Genomic DNA, 21,600 nt, shown 5'->3' with positions numbered 1-21,600 from the left:
GTTATTCTGTTTTCAGTTCTAGAAACCTTAGGCTTCTCCCAGACCAGGTTCCTATATCCAGATTTCTGTCCCACACAATGGTTATTTCCCACTGACTCTAAGGTCTACTTAGGGACTCAGTTTAGGAAAAACTTGAGCTTCCTTGAGCTTATTCATTAAGGTGTTCCTGAAATCCCAAAGTCACCTTAATGTTTTTTTATAAAAACTTCAAACTTAGAGTGAATGTAATAGATAATCAGTGTCTAGTGATGAAATTAACTGGCAATGTGTCAAATAGTTAATTAAGTTACTCTGGATAAGATATATGCATTTTAATTATGTTTTGGAAACAGCAGATACTTGCCCCTTATGGTCCATCTAAGTGGTATTCAAATCATAAAGTTCCAGCGCTTATGCTTAGATGTATCTTCCCTGCCCAGCATCCCTGCCCAGAAGAAAAAGAGAAGGTTTTCACCATTCAAGAGCTTCCCCCCACCTTTATCCAAAGGTTCCATCTATTTTGGTCTTCCCAGGTGATTCAGCAGTAAAGAATTTGCCTGCAATGCAGGAAACACAGGAGATGAGGGTTCAATCCCTGGGTGGGAAAGATCCCCTGGAGGAGAGCATGACAACCCACTCCAGCCTTCTTTCCTGGAGAATTCCCTGGACAAAAGAGTCTGGCAGGCTACAGTCCATAGGGTCACAAAGAATTGGACACAACTGAAGTGACCTCATGGGAAATACATGGGGAAACATTGCAAACAGTGTCAGACTTTATTTTTTGGGGCTCCAAAATCACTGCTGATGGTGATTGCAGCCATGAAATTAAAAGACGCTTACTCCTTGGAAGGAAGGTTATGACCAACCTAGATAGCATATTGAAAAGCATAGACATTACTCTGCCAACAAAGGTCCGTCTAGTCAAGGCTATGGTTTTTCCAGTAGTCATGTATGGATGAGAGAGTTAGACGGTGAAGAAAGCTGAGCGCCAAAGAATTGATGCTTTTGAACTGTGGTGTTGGAGAAGACTCTTGAGAGTCCCTTGGACTGCAAGCAGATCCAACCAGTTCATCCTAAAGGAGATCAGTCCTGGGTGTTCATTGGAAGGACTAATGCTGAAGCTGAAACTCCAATACTTTGGCCACCTGACGCGAAGAGCTGACTCATTGGAAAAGACCCTGATGCTGGGAAAGATTGGGGGCAGGAGGAAAAGGGGACAACGGAGGATGAGATGGCTGGATGGCATCACCAACTCGATGGACATGGGTTGGGGTGGACTGCGGGAGTTGGTGATGGATAGGGAGGCCTCGCGTGCTGAGTTCATGGGGTCGCAAAGAGTCGACACGACTGAGCGACTGAACTGAACTGAAGTGAATGAGCGTACATGCATGCTTCCATCTATTTTGCCTGGCTCCAAAGATTTCCTTCGAACTAAGAATATATGAAAAAATAAAAACAACTACAAAATGAAAACCACTGATCAAACATCAGTGAGTTCTTTCCAAACAGGCTGGTAAGAAATTGTGAGGTTGTAGGTTCCTCCCATATTTCATCAAAGACAGTGCTCATCATAATCAGAAACTGAAACTTAGAGCTAGCCTTATATTCACAACTTAATGAAGAATTTAAAACTTTATGTACCCAAATTGGTGTCACACAAGTAGATCACAAGTTGTATTCCAGTTACTGTCTATTCGAGCTAATTCTAGGATCTTCAGATTCAATGATGCTTATATAAGTTCACATAATACTCCCTATGAATATGTTTATACCAATTATAATTTTGTTCCAGATATGCTTTCTCAGGGATTCCCAAGAGGCTCAGTGGTAAAAGAATCCCCCTGCTAATGCAGGAGACATGTGTTCAATCCTTGGGTCAGGAATAGCCCCTGAAGGAGGAAATGGCAACCCATTCCAGTATTCTTGCTTGGAAAATCCCATGGACAGAGAGGAGCCTGTGGGCTACAGTCCATGAAGCTGCAAAGAGTTGAAGGCGATTTAGTGATTGAGCACACATGCATGCATGCTTTCTCACCTGCTCTGTTTCTTGCAGAAAACTGATCTTCTCTATCATTTTCAGGGGTGGAGTCTATCCTGATGATCACAGAGGATGGAACTGAGTATAATTATTAAAAAGTTTATAGCAAAGTGACTTACTATTGGTAGGAACACATAAAGAAAATTTATTACAGTTTATTACTTTTCCTTTATAATGCAATTTCACAAATCTTCCTTCTATAATAATAAGAAAACAAATCATCAGTGATCGTCACTAAAGGTTGCTCCAGCAATATCATGCAGAGCTCTTGAACTCACAGCATGTAGAATATGGATACTGGAAGATGAGCATTTTATTGAAAATATATGATCAGTTCTTTAGACATATTTAAATTCATTTAATTTAGGATTGATTAATATGAGCATTGTTTGGGTTTTATCTATAATCTTTTTGGCAATAATCCTGTTTCCATAGCAACACAGGCTTGTATTTTATCCTTATGCATGTGTGTGAGATTATAACAACTTTTGTAACAAAGTTTACATATCATTTGCACATAAATTTCATTTTTTATGAGAAGTCCAAGATAGAGGTTTCTTTCCTTTAATCATTTACTAGCTTGCTACTAAATACATAATTCACATATCCTCGAATAATCAGAATTCAACAGAGCCATTCCTAACCAAAGATATCGAAATCTACCTGATGGTCAGATCTTTTAATTTCAACATGTACTACTGAAGGAAAGATAATGAAATACTTCACAAATGTCACCCTGGATATGATCTCTGTGTTGTATTAGCATGAATCCATTCATTCTTACCAGATCAGTATTCTTTTGTTTATTTCAAATAGTTAACAAGTTAGCTGTGTCAGTCAAAGTGAAGTAGGATAGTAAGCACCTGAAATATTATCTAGTTACCTATACCTACCCAAAAAGAGGACTTTGCTGTCAGCTGAGCTGCAAGGATATGTATTTCTTACTACAACTCTTTCAAATATCATTTTTTAAAAAAATAAGGCAGTTTATGATCTGGGATTAGGACAATAGTCACCTTTGGTTTGGGTGATGCTTAATAAGAGGCACACCTGGTGCTTCCAGGAAATTGTAATATGTCCATATCTGGGGTATTAAAAAGCTATACATTTACAATTTGTGGCAATTTATATATTACGTTATTCTTTAATACAAAATGTAAAAAATAACTTTCTATTTAGATACCACTATGTCTAGAATAGGAATGTTGAAGATTTTATGAAATTATAATTGTTATTTTGACTCATCCCATTACTTTTTATTTATAGCTAATGTTTTTCATCACCTAGGAAATTTGCAGATATCTAAATCAAAGACTCAACAAACCAAGAAAAATGGCCTTAAAACATGCCTTTAAAATGATCTGGTTTGTAGTCTTAAGTTTATCTTCTATATAAAGGATGTATACAGTATGAAAGGGAACTATTAAAAAAATAGACATGATTTAAAAGTGTGGCTATTTTTCTAAATATATGATAATATTTTACCAAGTTTATTATCATCTTTCAAGAACATAAGAAACATCAGCATATTGTATTTCAAAACATCTATTACATTAAACAATGTAATAAAGTATTTTGAGTTGCACAAAATTCAATTAATAAATAAGAAAATAATGCAAGTAATATACATGAAGAAGGTTAGTTCTCACAAATTTTTCAATCCTCTACTGAAAAATCAACCGTCTCTGAATAGTTGAAAGGATATAATACTGAAGACAGGGTAGATGTATCCTCTTGTTTCCAAGGGCCACCCTGAGGAAGAATACTGAGTAAAAAGGAGGCAGAGACATTGGGGGAGGGCAAAAGGAGACACAGTCTCACTAGAGGATCAGTCACTTTGGTGAGCAGAGAGGCACCCTACCACTGGAAATGTTTGCCCATGCTAAGAGTAGTTGTATTCACTTCCTATGGCTATTCTAACAAATAACTACAAACTTACTGGCTTAAAAGATAACACATTTATTATCTTATAGTCTATTAAGTGGGAAGTCTTACTAGGCTAAAATCAAGGTGTTAGCAGGGCTGTGATTTTTTCTGGAGACTCTACAGGAGAATCTATTTACTTGCCTTTTCTAGCTTCAAGAAGTCATATGCATTCCTTGACTTGTGGCCTCTTCCTCTATCTTCAAAGCCAGCAGTATAACATCTCAAATCTCTCTCTCTGACTCTAACACTTCTGCCTTCCTCTTATAAAGGTCCTTTGATTCTAATGAGTTTACCTGCATAATCCAGGAAAATTTTCTTAACATCCTTAATTTAGTCACATCTGTACAGTCTTTTTTGCTCTGTTAAGTTAGAGCCAAAGGTTTTAAGGATTATAATGTGGGCATCTTTGAGAAGTCATTATTCTGCTACCATAATGATATCTTAAAATATATATAGTGAGAGGCTAAACCAGATTGTTAAAATTCTTTCCAATTTTTATATCCTCTAAATAAGACAAATAAGTCATATATTTGTTAACAACTGTAAAAAAATAAAAATAAAAAAACTGACCATACATGAGGCCTGATTCTCTCCAATCCAGAGAGTATTACTATCTTTCTGTATGTCTATTTGAAATGGCTGGATATTTTAATTAAAACTCATTATTTAGAAAAAGTCCAAGATTCTTTTGAGGATAGTGACTACATCCTGACTTACCCAAGACAAAAAAAAAGTATCAGTACTAGCAAAACCTTATTGGAAAGTGTGTGACTGATAAGTTTAAGGCATTGGAGAGGGCAGGCAATTATGCAACAACCACTTTCCAGCTGCTCGAGGATGGTGCTTTCTCAAGGGCTACAGTGGCTAGTGATAAGGAAATGATTGTCTCTTTTTCAAAAGAAAGAAAATGAGAACAAGATAGAGAGAAATGGTGTGAAAATAACTATCTTTCCTTCTTACTACACACTTCTAAATGGGAAGAGAACGGTCAAGTTCCTAACGTAATTCATTTCATAGAAGCTATTAAATATGTGCCAATGAAAAATATGGCTCAACTAACTCAGGTATGAATTTCATCCATTTATATATAGCCATTCTTCAGCCTCTTGTGGCCTTTAACAAAAAATGTTCTGAAACAGTTACATGGAATAAAGCACTTTGCAATTTGGAATAATAGGAAGTATTATATTATACTTGAGTCAATTGACCAAAGCATCTTGGTAGAATTTGAAGTGAGAAGCATCACCATGAAAAGAGTGACCACAAAATCCAGTAGAATAGTTTGCATTCTAACAGATTCTAACTAACTTGGGGAAAAACAATTCTCTATGAAAATACTTTCATTTTGGAGCTACCAGAAGGACCAAAGGGAATATATATAACAATTAAATTTCTATTGAAATTCTTTTGTTTTCCACTGAAACCAATAATAAACCAGAAGCTATGCTCAGCTCTGAGAATATAAAGAAAATGACAAACTTGACTTCAAGGATCTCACAACCCATGGAGAAATGGAGATAAATAAACACAGGGATTACAAGCAATGATGTGACTGTGGCCTGAAACAGAAGCATCTGATCCATGAGATAAGGGACTTCGTGTAGATTCACATGAGAACACAACTCTTTCAGTTTGAAAGAATAATTTAAACATGTCCCAAGAAATGATAGCAAAAGAAGAGGATTTGTAGCAAACAGAATAGTATGTGCAATGACAAAAAGTTCCATAAACACACGTCATAGTAAAGAATTTTGAGTAGTTCAATGTGACTGAACCATAGGATTAGGCGGAAGAAGAGAGTTCAAGCTGAAGATGTCCAAAGGGGCTAGATCATGAAGACTCTTAGATACCACCCAAGGACTATGAACATGTTCAGATAATGTGAATGCAAGTAATATGGACACCTCTTGTCTCTTGACTTCATATTCAGACGAAGCAAATCAACAAGAAGGGTCAGATTTCAGTGCAGCCTCCTCCATTCTCTCCATTATTCAATAAGGAGCTCAATATTTACTTTCTCTTTACAAAATGGTATTTATATCATTTGCAAAGAGGAAATGCCTATCACCTCTGCTTGCCAAGGAGCATGTTACAGAATAAAATTATTCATAACAAAATGGGGATCTGAAAAGGATATCATATGTAGGGAGAAACTGCCAGTATTTTTCTGCTATTGAGGCGGTAACATGAGACTAATGAACTGCTGTGTAACTGTGGGAAAGGCTTCCCAAATAGCTCAGTGGTAAAGAATCTGCCTGCCAATGCAGGAGATGCAGAAGACTCGCGTTCGATCCCTGGGTTGGGAAGATCCTCTGGAGAAGGGAATGGCAACCCACTCCAGTATTCTTGCCTGGAGAATCTCTTGGACAGAGGAGCCTGGCAGGCTACAGTCCATGGGGTCACAAAGAGTCAGACACGACTGAGTAACTGAGCACAGCATAGCACATAACTGTGGGAAAAGGGCAGGGGAGTAGCAATGGTATGTGGGTTCTGAAAGAAGATATGGTGGAAGCTCTAAATTTTCAACTAGAGATGAAAATTATTAATATGTGTGATTGATGAACAGAGAAGGAACATGCATGCTCAGGTTGCGGAGCAGACAGAATGGGGTGGTTCTTACAATTTTCAAAGAACTATGCCTCTGAAGTTAGAAGTATATGCCAACATTTAGTCATGAACAAAAAAGGATGTTGAAGAAACTGGTAACCATGCTAATGAAAGGAATAAGGATCAATGGCAGGAAGAATAACAGGGAGGTAAAAGACTGTTTAGGAAAAAAAGCTAATTGGCAGTACTCCTTTCAAAATAAACTATTTTATGGTTCTTACACCCACACAAAAGTGAAACCAAACTTGCCAAAAGGAATTTGCCAATTGTCAAAGCCAAAAATTGGCAGCTATAATTATACTTACTACAAATGAATAAAGTGAATACTCTTCCATGAATCACGTTCAAAGCTGCCTAGTCTAAAATCCCAAGTAGCATCCTGATAGTTGGATAGTCTATATTTCATTATTTATTTATAGCCTGACTTGCTTTCACAACAGACTTAAGTCATCTAAAAGAAACTTTATACATTACAACAATAAATGTAAAAGAATGAGAGTTACAAAAAATATACTAAAAATAAAAGCTAGACCAGGAATAGGAGATAACTAGGGGTGAGAACCTCATGCTGCTTTGAAGGTCAGCATCAATCCCCATCACTCTGGGAAGCCACAGATTGGTCTCTAGGTTTCCTAACAGTCCAAGAATAAAGGGAATATAGATCATGATACACTTCTCTTTATCTCTCAAGGAAAATTACATTATCAGTTTTTTAGCAGGTAATGTTTAAATTTTAGGTATCAAATTTAAATGAAAGAAGTGTTCACTTTTAATTCAATGTATGCTATTAGGGATCCATCTCAGGAAAAGTAAGGTCATTAGTGAATACTTTTAAAAGTCCTTTCCATTTTAATGACTGATAGTATATAATATTCCTTTGCATTCTTGTGTTCAATAAGCTAACAATGTCTTAGTTACAGATGAGAACGCTGTCTACCTATGATGTAATTCACCTTTCCACAGTTTCTTTTCATATCCAATAAGCATTTCCAATGCAAGAAAGACTCTGGAACTTGGTGATTGATATATTCCTATTATCATATAACTCTGAATTTTAAGAAAGCATATCAAATATTTAATATCTGTCTCTAGACCTTATCCACTAAATAAGTCTGATTTACAAAATCTATCTACAAGACTGCTGCTTGTCATTTTATAAGAATTACCTGGAAAACTGTTAAAACCAGAAGATATTTTCAAGCAAAGTATCATTTTTATTTCAATTTTCATTCAAATTATTTTCTACACAATATGTATGTGTATCCTAAAGAATTATTCTAGCTTTGTGTAGTTTAACAAACCAAATTCATACTGAAAAACTTCATAAAGTTATTAAAAATACAAGTTACTATTCTCAATTTTTATTCCCAGTGCAGCTTTAATCCTATTGACATCTCAAGCCCTATTAATATTTAACACATGAAAACTATATCTCTAAGTGAAATCTTACACAACAAAGATTTTACAGCTATGACTAAGCCTTTTTTTAAGAAAAGTACAAATGATTAAATTCTATGTTAAATAACATCCTCATTTAGCCACATGATGAAAATATGTTTTATTCTGTTTCCAAAATATGGGAAATAAACCTAAAATAGAGTTTATATTAATTGTTCATCTAAAAGAAACAAATCAAGAAATTGACCCATTAAATTATAATTGTGAAATAAATGCAGTATGAGCTAATAAAGCCACAAGTTATAGCACTCAAATATTCATTGGATTCTTATCACGGAAACTTTCTGAAGTTACAGAAACATAAATTAAGTCCTAGAAAGTTGCAAGTTATTCTGGAAAGCACAAATGCCAACTACAAGTTTCTATAATCATTTAGTTGGGGGAGAGAAGAAATGTGTTGAAAAGGCTCTGAGAGGAAAGGAGATTGCTTAATACAATATTTGACATAGCAAAGAAAACATGCTCTGTAAGAATTTTAACTGAGTCTTCCTTAAGGAAAACATCTGAAAGTTTCAATATGAAAGGCAGTATATGTATTCATGAATTCAAGAAGAAGAGGCAGGTGACTTCTCTGTTGGAGAACATATCTTCATAATTATTCTTGGCACATGAAAAGTACAACAATTTGAGAATATTTTTGGATATGCTTAACCATGTACTTATTAAACATAATGGAAATACATACAATTATTATAGTCATTAAAAAAAGAGCAAGGTCGTAATTGCACTAATTTCCTCATAAGGGGTTCGCTGAATAAATGCATCCTCAAGGTAATTAATCTGTACTAGAACTTCGTTCATTTACACATATGCATTGATAATTTTTAAAAGAGAACTTTATAGAATTTTTTAGTCCATTTAAAATGCTCATTTGTTTATATATCACCTCTTTCAATTAGGTAATGCAGTCAGTCATATAACTTAGAATAAGATCACTAAACAAAACAAGATAAGAATTAAACAATATCATCATCCAAGGCTCCTGATATGTTGCTGAGATGAAAATCCCAAGAATTTTCTTCACATCAAGTGTTTCAGGGGAAGACAACAGATATTTCCAGAAACAGATATTCCTGGGTGTCTATAGAGTTCCCAGGAATAAGTACTTTTGAAGAAGTATCATTTTCTCTAAACCTCCAAAGAAAGGTAATAAGCTGACGATGTACCACAGATAAAATTATGATTATAGTTAACATTTAATCACTAGATAAACTGAATGACAGTCTTACTATTGTTCACACACAGATTAAATAAACTATAATAAAGCATACACAACTCTTAAATTTGATATCATATTTTACATTACTTAAGATAGCTAAGAATATATTCAAATATTTTTGACACTACATAGAGGATATTACTTGTTTATTGGAATTCAAACATGGTGGTAGAAGAACTTTAAGTTCCTGAGTTGTAAGGAAGTTTAACTTTTAACAGTTCTGACAGTAAAGATTATAACATAATATATAGGTAGCTTCCTGTACTTGAGCACTGGTAACAAGTGTGTATCTGTATGCATGTGTGCTAAGTTGCTTCAGTCATGTCCAATTCTGTGTGACCCTATGGACTGCAGCCCTCCAGGCTCCTCTGTCCATGGGGATTCTCCAGGCAAGAATACTGGAGTGGGTTGCCATGCCCTCCTCCAGGGGATCGTACGGACACAGGGATAAAACTGTCTATGTCTCCTACATTGGCAGGCAGGTTCTTTACAGCTAGTGCCAACTGTGAAGCCCATGTATCTGTATATTTATGCATAAATATATGCAGGCATGCACGGGCATGTGTGTGTGTGTGTGTGTGTGTATGTGCATCTGTGATTTTTAAAGTCATCATTCAATCTTATTATATATTTGGAATATGGTGGGAGATAAATATACTAAAATGTGGGAGTTATAATATTTTCTAAAATTGGAGACTTTTACCAATAAGCACTATGTGATGCTCTATCATTTTTCTTTAATCTGTTCCTGTATTTAAAGTAACATAAACTATCTCAAATCAATTATTCACATCTTAATTAGGATAAAAAGCAATATGCTATTTCTTCATGCCAAGTCACCAAAAAGAAGACAGATGCAACAGATAAGACATTTTCATGTTTTCACTTTGATGATGGGAACTGAATTTCACTCTAGGATTTTTAGTTTACTGATCTGTGAAAACTGTTTAGGGGTAAAATGGTTTATTTATTTCTCAAGTATCCCATTAAGTATTTATTACAAGAGTTCCATGTAATGATTCAATGTTTTCTAAATGAAATCCTTCGAAATAAAAATGTATAGAAATATAAGCATCCCCTTTTTACTGTCAGTTTAATATATCGTGTGTTCAGATTCTACAGACATGTCATTTTAACATGACAAATTATACAACTACTTTAAATATATAACTGAAGAATTATATCTATAAGACATTGAAATGTTAAATTCATACTACCCAGGTATATTTATATCAGAACTATCAAAGAAAGAAACTCTTATTACATCAAAAAGGAATTGTGGCTATTCTCCATTCTAAACAAAGTTACAAAATAATCTTATTCAATGATTCTGTTATGTGCTACTTTGAAACAGCTCTACTAAAACAGAAAAACATGGATTAAAATAGGAAAGACAGTCGATTTAAGAAAGTAAAAACCAATGTGTAAATTACTGTAGAACTAAGTGAAAATGAGTTAAATACCCCAATTCATAGTCCCAGATAAGCTGAGTTTCAGTGAGTAGAAATAACTAAATTATTGACACAGAGGTCAATTTGAGATGATTCTGGGCATTAAATTTGAAAAACATACCTTCAGAGTAGCTATGTTTTAATAAAAAATAAATGATTGTATACCATAGATCTGTGCATTTGCTGATGATAAATACTTATAAATACTCAATACTTATGCTGATGAAAAAAAAAATCAATAAACTTCTGCTAACCTGAAAGTAACTGAAAAAAAAAAAAAAGAAATGATGTGTAACCAGTTTTCACCTTTATGCTTCACAACTCATTAATGAAGAAGGCATATATAAACTCATCTGGACCAGGAAACTGTTACTTAAGTTCTCAAGGGTCTAGGGTCCAGAAGATGGTGACCTATTTCAATTTAAGGAGAAAGACTAAATGTTATGCAAGGTGAAGGAAATTCTGACTTGTCTCAACAACCTGCCAGTGGCAGAGAATGCATAAATACCAGTTTTCACATACTGCTCATCTCATGTGAGAAACTTTTCAAACCTTGAAATAATGATTCAAATTCCATAGTAAAATGCAAAAGAAGACAAAATATATCAGGTTTAGGAAATACATAGACTAATTCAGATATTTTTAAATTATGCAAATGTAATTTAAGTATAGTTAAACGTGTAAACTGTAAACATTGGAGAGAACAGTCCAGTGAGTCAAAATGTGACACCTAGGTAAAAGTAAACAAATCAGTATTTTAGTGAAAACCAGCCCAATAATAAACAATAATAGCGTCCTGTAGGTGTCAGCTCTGGTCAGCCAGGAGAAACATGTGGATTATGGGCTATTTTCTTACATCCACATTCATATGTCTGGTCCCTATTGGGGTCATTCAAGCACCTAGGAAATGAATGAGCATAGTGGGATGGCGGGTGTGGGGAGAGGAAGGACTCTTTTTGACCACATAACAGAAATTTTCTTTGCAAACCCTTCAGATTTTGGAAGATTAACACTTCCATATTCTAACCAACTTAAATAGAACTAAACAATGTAAGAACTATGAAGTAATTCTCCCTTTATTCCTTGAGTGATCAAGGGACATACACCTAATACACTATCCAGTTCAGATTCCTACAATCAGAGAGTTTGGGAAGACAGCCACAGAGCTTATCAAAGGGTGGAAAAAAATAATACCTGTGAGGAAGATGGAATATTCTAGGTTTTCTAGATGAAATGAGCTTAAAGAAAAGTTTGAAGGATTTAAGTCTGCTCTAAGGAAGATTCTAACACCACGGGTTGTTAAATAATAAGGTGATTTGCTGAGACTGGGGAAACTCTAGTTCTGAGAATCTTTAAAAATAGGAAGGATTCAGACCAACTGCTCAGAAACACTGAATATGGGCTTTATTCAACTAAAACTCCCCAAGACCCTTCTAACTCTATGAATTTCATTGCAAATGCCAATATGAACAGTATATTCCATTTTACACTTTTGACTCAGTGCTAAATAGTTGCAGGGGGATTGCAATGACCTACTTTTTCAGTGCATGAAAGCATGTGAAGAAATAGTTTGTCACAATCAGGAGTCCTAGTGATATCTCTGTACCTGCACTTTCTGATTTCAGATTTCTCATGCAAACCACACGTAGTCTTTAATCACAGGTTTTTATAATATATTGCAGTTTTGAATAATTCATGCTAATGAAGAATTAAAAACCAATGGAAAGTACCAAAAAATAAAAATAAAAATCAGACAACTTCAGTTTTCCCTCTTTATATTATACATTAAGGTACTGGTTTTTCACATTAAACTGGAAAAATATGTTCTTGAAGTTTAGACCCTTAGTCGCTTACTAATAATTCAAAACTTTAAAAAGTAAATCATGACTTTTTTGGAAAAAAATTTGAATCCCTAAAAAATTCATCTATAGTATGTACTAAGAATGAACTAAAATATATATTGAAGCCATAGATTCTGATCAAGATCATTTAACAAAAAATACTAAAACAAACAGTAAACTAAATTGAATAGTTTACTAAGTTAAGTAGCAGTCACTCAAATTTGCATATCAATCCATCTATAAATAGTACAAAAAAACTAATTTATATTTTCACAAAGAACTCTTTGGCTTTTCTTAAAGTACCTGCATAGTGAAACATTATATTTCACCATATGGGCATCCAACACTTTTCCTTTGGCTAGAACTCTGATGCAAAAATCTTTAAAGAGTTTATTTTCTTATAAAGTAAGTGAAGCATGGTTAAACTAATCCCAACTGATGACTTCACAAAGCATGGCTATAAAGTGCCACTCAAACTTTCTATACTGCCCAAATCAGCAGATTCATAACTTGACACAGCACTCAAGAGCTACTTTCACAAACCCGCACTGTACTGAATTCAGTAAATAGTTGCATCCTCAGCACTATAGATACTAATTAATGACTGTGTTGAAAATACACATGTAAATCCACACCCCTCAAGTGCAAGTCTCTCAACAAATTGCATGAACAGACACAATATACTTATGAGCAAGGTAGATACCCATCTCCCCCTCATTGTGCCAGGACAGCATTTCTTTCTATTTATATTAATTCTAATGGTGGTGTGTGTGTCCGCGCGCGTGTGTGCAGGTTACCGGAGAGGGAGATCCATTCTTGCAGAGGGGCCCTCTGAAGACTCCTTTAATGCCCCGGTAGTGCCCATTGCTGAGATGTCTCGAACTGATGACCAGGTAACAAGCCATGTGGGTTCCGGGCGGGAGGTATAGGGTCTCAACCCCTCACTAGGCGACCAGCGTCGGAAATGCGGGTTGGTTTCTCAGCAGCAACAGAGATTGCCACCTCCCGAGATGAAGCGGCCAGCAGTAAGCAGGGGACGCTGCGGCCGCGCCTCCCGGCTCCTTGCCCCGCGCGGCGCTCCTGCTGTCAGCAGCAGCTGCTCTGACAGCGGCAGTGGCGGCAGCGGCAGCCACAGAGCACTTAGGAGACCCGGCGAGCCAGTCCACATGCTGCTCTGGCCAGGTGGCTGCTCAACCGCCGATCGACGATATGTATTTTTTAAGGACAACTTCCTGGGTCTGCTAGGGGATCAGCAACTCCTCCTCCCTTTCCCTCCCGCCCCCGCCTTCGCACTCAGTGCGCGCTCAGGGGATGCTCAGGCGCGGGTCCCCACGGTCTGGCCCGGGCGTCCGCGGCCGGGCTGTGTCTGCGGCGCCGCGAATCAGCAGCAGCGGCAGCCTTTCGCGGGGAGAGTGGTGGGGAGTCCTCAGAGCGCCAGATCGCTGCCCCCGCTGCAGTGGCGGGAAGGGGGCAGGGAGGGACGGGCGGGCAGGGTGAGAACTGGGAGTTGGGGACGCGGAGACTTGTGAGTGGGGGCTGTCAACGCGACGGCTAGGAGCCACCTGGGAGGCGAGGGGCTCGCCAGCGGCTCGGCGTGGCGGTGACAGCTGCGGCGGCGTCAGGAGGCTCTTCTGGGTGCGGGAGGCGCGGCTCCAGCATCCCACCATTAGCCGCCCTGAACCCCTGTCCCTCTCCGCCCTGTGTCTCTGGGCCAACTTTGTGCTGTGTTGGGGGCGGGGTCCTGCGCGGGGGTGTGCACGGTGGAGGAGTTGAGCGGGAGGAGAGCATTTTCTTTACTCTTTCCCTGCCTGCTCGCCTTCAGCATTTCTTCCGTGCTCCGGCTGCCGGCTGCGCTGACCAAAGCAACAGCTCCACACCCGGATGTAGGAATGTGCTGTGCAGCCCCAAATAGGGCAAACAGATTAGAGGCGCTATAGTAAGTAATGGATGGAGGAGGAAGTAAGTTTTAGATAGAAAACTTGTTTAGGAATAGAAACGAAACACACATACGTGTGTCTCTTTCCATCTATTTATCTGTCTTCAGAGTTATAAACATGCACTTTCAAGTCTTTTTTGTTTCCTTAAAGAGGCAGATATTTTTGCTCTATATAGGACGTTTGTTTCCTCACAAGCTCGAACAATCACCCTTAAAAAGTGTTTTGTTTTTTTTTTTTTTTTAATGGACGTTGTATCATTTAGGGCAAATAAAGTCACCAGGGAGGAAGCTGCACTGAAAATTAAAGACTTGTGCAGAAATGAGCTCTGGAAGAAGAAAGAGGGTCTTGCAGAGTCAGGTGTAAGTACGTCCGCCCCCACCGCCCCCATCCGCGAGCTGATTTTCCGGAGTTAGGTGATCTCTCTCATCTTCAGATCTGTGTTGGGAGAAAAGGAAAGGTCATCCCTTTTCCCTCCTTTGCCTTAGCACTGGAATTAATCGCAAGATTAAGGCTAATGTACCCAGGCCTCCCTAGTTTTCTCCTCTTCTAACATAATCCCCATCTGCATCCTGGATAACATCGAAGACCTCTCACAAATGACAGAAACCGGTAAAAAAGGAAGCAGGAAATTAAAATTCCCCTATTCTGGTAACTCATTAAACTCTTTAAAATAGTCCCATGAATATAACCTCTGTAACTGCCCAATAAAGTCTTGATTTTGTTTACATTATTGCAATATCCTTAATGTTTTATTAAGAAGCACACAGATGTATTTCTCATTTTAAAGGTTTTGTATAATATCTTTCAAGCGTTTTAAAAGTGTTTACATACTAGAAAGTGATTTAGTATATAAGGTGAAAATACCAATTTCTTTCAAACTTCAAGCTGAAAATTACTGATAATGAGGTATTGCGATGTAAACCTTGCAGGAATTATTTTGTAACTATCTTGTTGGGAAGAACTTTTGAAATTAAAAAAAAAAATTAAGAAACAATAGATACAATATAAACACTTTTCCTTTTCTACTAAGATGTGTTTACTTAATAATGTTGTATTTATTTGACTTAGAGTTGTAAAATGTTTTCATAAAGCTGAAAGTGACTAATGTTGCTCATATATATACTTTCAGATATATTCTACACAAAGAAAATGTGTTCATAAAGAGTGAAATTTCAAAACCAGGTGAAATATTTGCCAGAAAAAAAGGGGGGTGGGGGTTGAAAAGAAGATCGTGTGGCTCAGTCTATAATTACAATCTCACTCTTCATAAATGTAAGTAGCAAACAGCATTCAGGACCTAAGTGTAAACATTCTTAAATGGAATAGAAAAATGAATGATGTCACATGCTGTGAATTAACAATTCCAAGGATGCTTTGCCTTCTTCATTAAGTAAATATGATCCCTAATAATGCTTGATTATTTTGAAGAATTAGGTATGCTTTTCTAAAATGAAAGGATTGACTTAAGTAATGAAAAAGTATATAATTCAAATATACCATCTTATTTTTTTTTATTCAAAGTATCCATTAGCTATCCTGACAATCTTGTTCATTTAATTATTATGTGCATTTGAGTTTTCCCATAGGAAACAAAGTAATCTAATCCCTTTTTATAGTAATGTTTCAAAGACTGAAGTCATTTTTCTAAATTCTTTAAAAAATCCTAATTTCTTAAAAATTATTTACTTTTTGAGGTCCTTATTTGTTAGAAATGAATGACACCAATTCTGTTAATTTGCCGTGTTTTTTAAATCAATTAGGGCGGGCTTCCCTGGTGTCTCAGCGGTAAAGAATCCACGTGCAATGCAGGTCTGCAGGTTCAATCCCTGGGTCAGGAAGATCCCCTGGAGGAGGAAATGGCAATACACTCCAGTATATTTGCCTAGGAAATCTCACGGACAGATGAACCTGGAGGACTACAGGCCATAGGGGTCACAAGAGTTAGACACAACTCATAGACTAAATTACCACCATGGTTGTTCTTGGCTTTCTAATTTTTTGCCACCCATCTTAAAATATTTAGGCAAAAAAAAAAAAATACTGACACAGTTGTTATTCTCAGCCAATTTTAATAATAGTTTTTAAAACAAACAAAAGAACAATTCCCTTTTCCTTGCCAAATTGTGACTGATGTCTATTAGTGTGATGTCATCATATGCAATAATTCTCCATCACTCCTGGCCTCTATTTTAAATGTGTTTTACCCAATCTAAACAACATAAATGTGTGCTTTTATTTGCAGAGTTGCAATAAATACAAAGTTGACCAGTTGTATTGACTTCTTTATCAAAGGAGATTCCTTCCAACTTCAGTAATTAAAAATTTTCAGAAAAGGTGAAAGAAAGGAAAACACTTTAAGGCTATATTAAATGAATTTTAGATACAAGTCAAATCCTATTACAACAAGTGTGAAAAGCAAACAACATGCAGTTTTACAAGGCCCTTTTATTTAAAGCAATATCTGATCTGATGAATTTTCATTCTAAGGAAGGGGATATGAATGGCAAAATAGATTTCAGCCTATAACCAAATGATATTTCACATGATTCCAGGTTCATCGCTGTGTCATAGATGATTTATATCATGAGAAATCCACTCTTTATCAACACATCCCAAATTGATCCCCTTATCTCCATATGCACAGCTCCCACCTTAGCCCAAACCATCATTACTTTTTGCTTGACTCATTGCATTATCTTCTAGCTAATCTCCTGCTTTCAATGTTGCCTCCATATAAAATTTATTCTTTGCATCTCACAGCCAGAGTGATATTTTTAAAACATAGAGCATATCTTAATCCATCCTTATTAAATCATCTGATGATTTGATATCATCAGGTTTATAGAAAACTGAGCAGAAAGTATAGAGGGCCCATATTTTTTCTCCCCCTCCCCCACACAGTTTTCCCTTTATCAATGTCTTACTTTTGTGTGGTACATTTGTTATAATTGATGAGTCAGTATTAATACATATTATTAACTAAAGGCCATAGTTTACATTAGGGTTCATTCTTGGTGTTGTATATTCTACGAGTTTTGTAAAAATATATAAGGTGACAAAATTAAAATTTTTAAAATTTAAAAAAAATTTAAGGTGACAAAGTTAAGATGAGGTCATTAGGGTGAGCCTTAATCCAGTATGGTTTGTTTTCCTTTAATATCTAAGTTGTGCCTGACTCTTTGTGATCCCATGGACTTCAGCAAGTCAGGCTCCCCTGTCCTTCACTATCTCACGGAGTTTGCTCAAATTCATGTCCATTAAGTCTATGATGCTATCTAACATCTTATCCTCTACTATCCCCTTTTCCTTTGCCTTCAGTCTTTTCTAGCATCAGAGTCTTTTCCAATGAGTCAGCTCTTCACATCAGGTGGCCCAAGTATTGGAGCTTCAGTTTCAGCATCAGTCCTTCAAATGAATATCGAGGGTTGATTTCCTTTAGGACTGACTGGTTGGGTCTCCTAACAGTCCAAAGGACTTTCAAGAGTCTTCACCAGCACCACAATTTGAAAGCATCGAATCTTCTGCACTCAGCCTTCTTTATGGTCCAACTCTCACATCCATACATGACTACTGGAAAAACCATAGCTTTGATTAGATGGACCTTTGTCAGCAAAGCGATGTGTTTGCTTTTTAATATACTGTCTAGGTTTGTTATAGCTTTTCTTCCAAGGAGCAAGTGTCTTTTAATTTCATGGCTGTAGGCACCATCTGTAGTGATTTTGGAGCCCAAGAAAGTAAAATATGTCATTGTTTCTACTTCTCCCCCTTCTATTTGCCATGAAGTGATGGGACAGGATGCCATGATCTTACTTTTTTGAATGTTGAGTTTCAGGCCAGCTTTTTCACTCTCCTCTTTCACCCTCATCAAGAGACTCTTTAGTTTCTCTTCAGTTTCTGCCATTAGAGTGGTGTCATCTGCATATCTGAGGTAGTTGATATTTTCCCCAGCAATCTTGATTCCAACTTGTGTTATCCAGCCTGGCATTTTGCATGATGTCTCTGCATATAAGTTAAATAAGCAGTGTGACAATAAAAGCCTTGATGTACTCCTTTCCCAATTTTGAACCAGTCAGTTGTTCCATCTCCGGTTCTAACTGTTGCTTCTTGACCCACATAAAGGGTTTCTCAGGAGACAGGAAAGGTGGTCTGGTACTCCTATCTCTTTAAGAATTTTCCACAATTTGTTGTGATCCACACAGTCAAAGGCTTTAGTGTAGTCAGTGAAGCAGAAGTAGATGTTTTTCTGGAATTTTCTTGCTTTCTTTATGATCCAACAGATGTTGGCAAGTTGATTTCTGGTTCTCCTATCTCTAAGAATTTTCCACAATTTGTTGTGATCCACACAGTCAAAGGTTTTAGTGTAGTCAGTGAAGCAGAAGTAGATGTTTTTCTGGAATTCTCTTGCTTCCTTTATGATCCAACGGATGTTGGCAATTTGATCTCTGGTTCCTCTGCCTTTTCTAAACTCAGCTTGTTTGTACATCTGGAAGTTTTCAGTTCATGTACTGCTGAAGCCTCACTTGAAGAATTTTGAGCATAACCATTCTAGCATGTGACATTAGTGCGATTATATGCTACTTTAAACATTCTTTGGCATTGCTTTTCTTTGGGATTGGAATTGAAAACTGACCTTTTCCAGTCCTGTGGCCACTGCTGAGTTTTCCAAATTGTTGACATGCGGCAAATTTAAAGTTAAAGTGAAGCACTTTAACAGGATCATTTTTAAGATTTTAAACTACTCAGCTGGAATTCTATTAGGAGCTCATAATAATGGTTCCTAAGGCCCACTTTACTTCACACTCCAGGATGCCCAAATCTAGGTGAGTGACCACACATCCTGGTTATCTGGATCATCTTAATGATGCCCTTTCTGTATGTTAGTTCTGTGTATTCTTGTCACCTCTTCTTAACCTCTTCTGTTCTGTTAGGTTCTTACCATTTATGTCCTTTATCATGCCCATCCTTACATTAAATGTTCCTTTGATATCTCCAATTTTCTTGAAGAGATCTCTAGCTTTTCCCATTCTCTTGTTTTCCTCTATTTCTTTGCATTCTTCATTGAAGAAGGCCTTCTTACCTCTCCTTGCCATTTTATGGAACTGTGCATTCTGTTGGGTACATCTTTCCCTTTCTCCGTTGCCTTTCACTTCTCTTCTTTCCTCAGCTGTTTGTAAAGCCTCCTTAGACAACCACTTTTCCTTCTTGCATTTCTTTTTCTTTGGGATGATTTTGGTCACCGTCTCCTATACAATGTTACAAACCTCCATCTATAGTTCTTCAGGCAATCTAGGTCTACCAGATCTAATCTCTTGAATCTATTTGTCACCTCCACTATATAATGATAAGGGATTTGATTTAGGTCATATCTGAATGACTTAGTGGTTTTCTCTACTTTCTTCAATTTAAGCCTAAATTTTGAAATAAGGAGTACATGATCTGAGCCACAGTCAGCTCCAGGTCTTGTTTTTGCTGACTCTACAGAGCTTCTCCATTTTCAGCTGCAAAAACATAATCAATCTAATTTCAGTATTGATCATCTGGTGATATCCATGTGTAAGGGGTGTTTGCTATGACCAGCATGTTCTCTTAAACACTTTGTTAGCCTTTGCTCTGCTTCATTTTGTACTCCAGGATCCAACTCACCTGTTATTCAGGGTATCTCTTGACTTCCTACTTTTGCATTCCAATCCCCTATGATGAAAAAGGCATCTATTTTTGATGCTATTTCTAGAAGATCTTGTAGGTTTTCACTGAACTGGTCAACTTCGGTTTCTTTGGCATCAGTGGTTGGAGCATAGACTTGGATTTCTGTAATGTTGAACGGGTTGCCTTGGAAATGAACGGAGATCATTCTGTCATTTTTGACACTGTACCCAAGAACTGTATCTCCAACTCTATTGTTGACTATGACTGCTACTCCATTCCTTCTAAGGGATTCTTGTCCAAAGTAGTAGATATAATGGCCGTCTGAATTAACTTCGCCCATTCCCATCCATTTTAGTTCACTGATTCCTAAGATGTTTAGCTCTGTGGGCTCCACTGTGGGCTTCATTCAACAGAAATGAATTAGGCTGCCCCCTTCCATGGGGGGACAGAACTAGCAGCACAGAAGTGTAGCACCCTGCTGCCCCAACAATGCTAACCTGGACCACCACAGAGCCAGGGGGAAAAAAGAAAGAATTTCTTAATTTTGTCAGATGTATATGTATGCGAGACCACAGATACATTTGATTCTTTCATTAAAATTAATCATTCTGATTGTATGACTAATTACACATTTTCAGAGATAAAGTCCCATTTATGCTTAAGGCATTCCAAGAAAGAGAGACTGCCAGAAAGAAAGAAAAAAAAAAAAAAGGAAGGTGGGGAGCAGGGAGAAAAGAAGAGAGGAAGAAAGGTGAGGAGAGAAGATGAGAAAGCATTCTTTTTCTGCAGCAACTTTAAAACCCTTAAGATAGTGAGATAGTGATATTTTCTCTCTGAAATGAACCTACAGGAGTTTAAAACTGGGTTAAAAGAGACTAAGGGGCCCTGTCTCTGTTAACACACAGTTATAGCATTTTGACTACTGTCTCCTAACAGATCAAATAACAAAGACTGTGATGATGAATTAATCAAAGTCAAGAAAACAGATAAGATTCCTTCAGACTTCAACATCTAATTTGACAAGAAGACAACAGTAAGTCATACAGCTAAATCTATACTGTGAACTATAAGAATACAGGACAAAGGATATGAAACCAAACTGACTTCATGGAATTCATTAAAATTATTTTCCAAAACAAGCGTTCAAGTAAAAAAATCAGTTCAGTCATTTGGATTAATTAAAACTACGTTCATAGAGAAATGATTAATACTGACTGATGTTGCCTCAAGTCACCAAGAGAAGGACACAACAGCCCCACAATAATTCAGAGATACACAACCAATCAAGTATGACCTATCCAAAACTCTCCAACTGCAGAGTACCAAATCCATTCTACACTCTTCCCTCTCCTCAAGGAAGAGTCCCTGAAGTATACACAAGGTGGAAAAAAACTTTAAATGACAGAATCATACACACACACACAAGCAAGCAAACGAAACAGGAGGCCTTGCTGCTTACCTAGCATGTTGTTCATTTCACAGTTTCCCAAAGCTATGC

The 21,600-nt window shown here is 36.9% G+C and overlaps 1 protein-coding gene across 13 annotated transcripts in view; it reads right to left on the bottom strand.

Moving 5' to 3' along the window:
• Positions 1–21,600, bottom strand: part of ZNF804B (zinc finger protein 804B) — an 889,892-nt gene that overhangs the window by 504,461 nt on the left and 363,831 nt on the right. Inside the window, exon 1 of one of the 13 annotated variants that reach the window (XM_081533978.1) lies at positions 13,317–13,424. The exons of the other annotated variants lie outside the window; for them this stretch is intronic. Coding sequence (XP_081390104.1) covers positions 13,317–13,424 — 108 coding nt within the window. Of the gene's footprint in view, positions 1–13,316; positions 13,425–21,600 lie in introns of those variants that run through there. 13 annotated transcript variants of the gene reach the window in all.

This window comes from Giraffa tippelskirchi, chromosome 10, assembly GCF_054371585.1.
Source record: "Giraffa tippelskirchi isolate mGirTip1 chromosome 10, T2T-mGirTip1v1.2.pri, whole genome shotgun sequence".
NCBI lineage: Eukaryota > Metazoa > Chordata > Mammalia > Artiodactyla > Giraffidae > Giraffa > Giraffa tippelskirchi.
The sequence above is the reverse complement of the archived record's forward strand: the minus strand, read 5'-3'. Positions and strand labels throughout refer to the sequence as shown.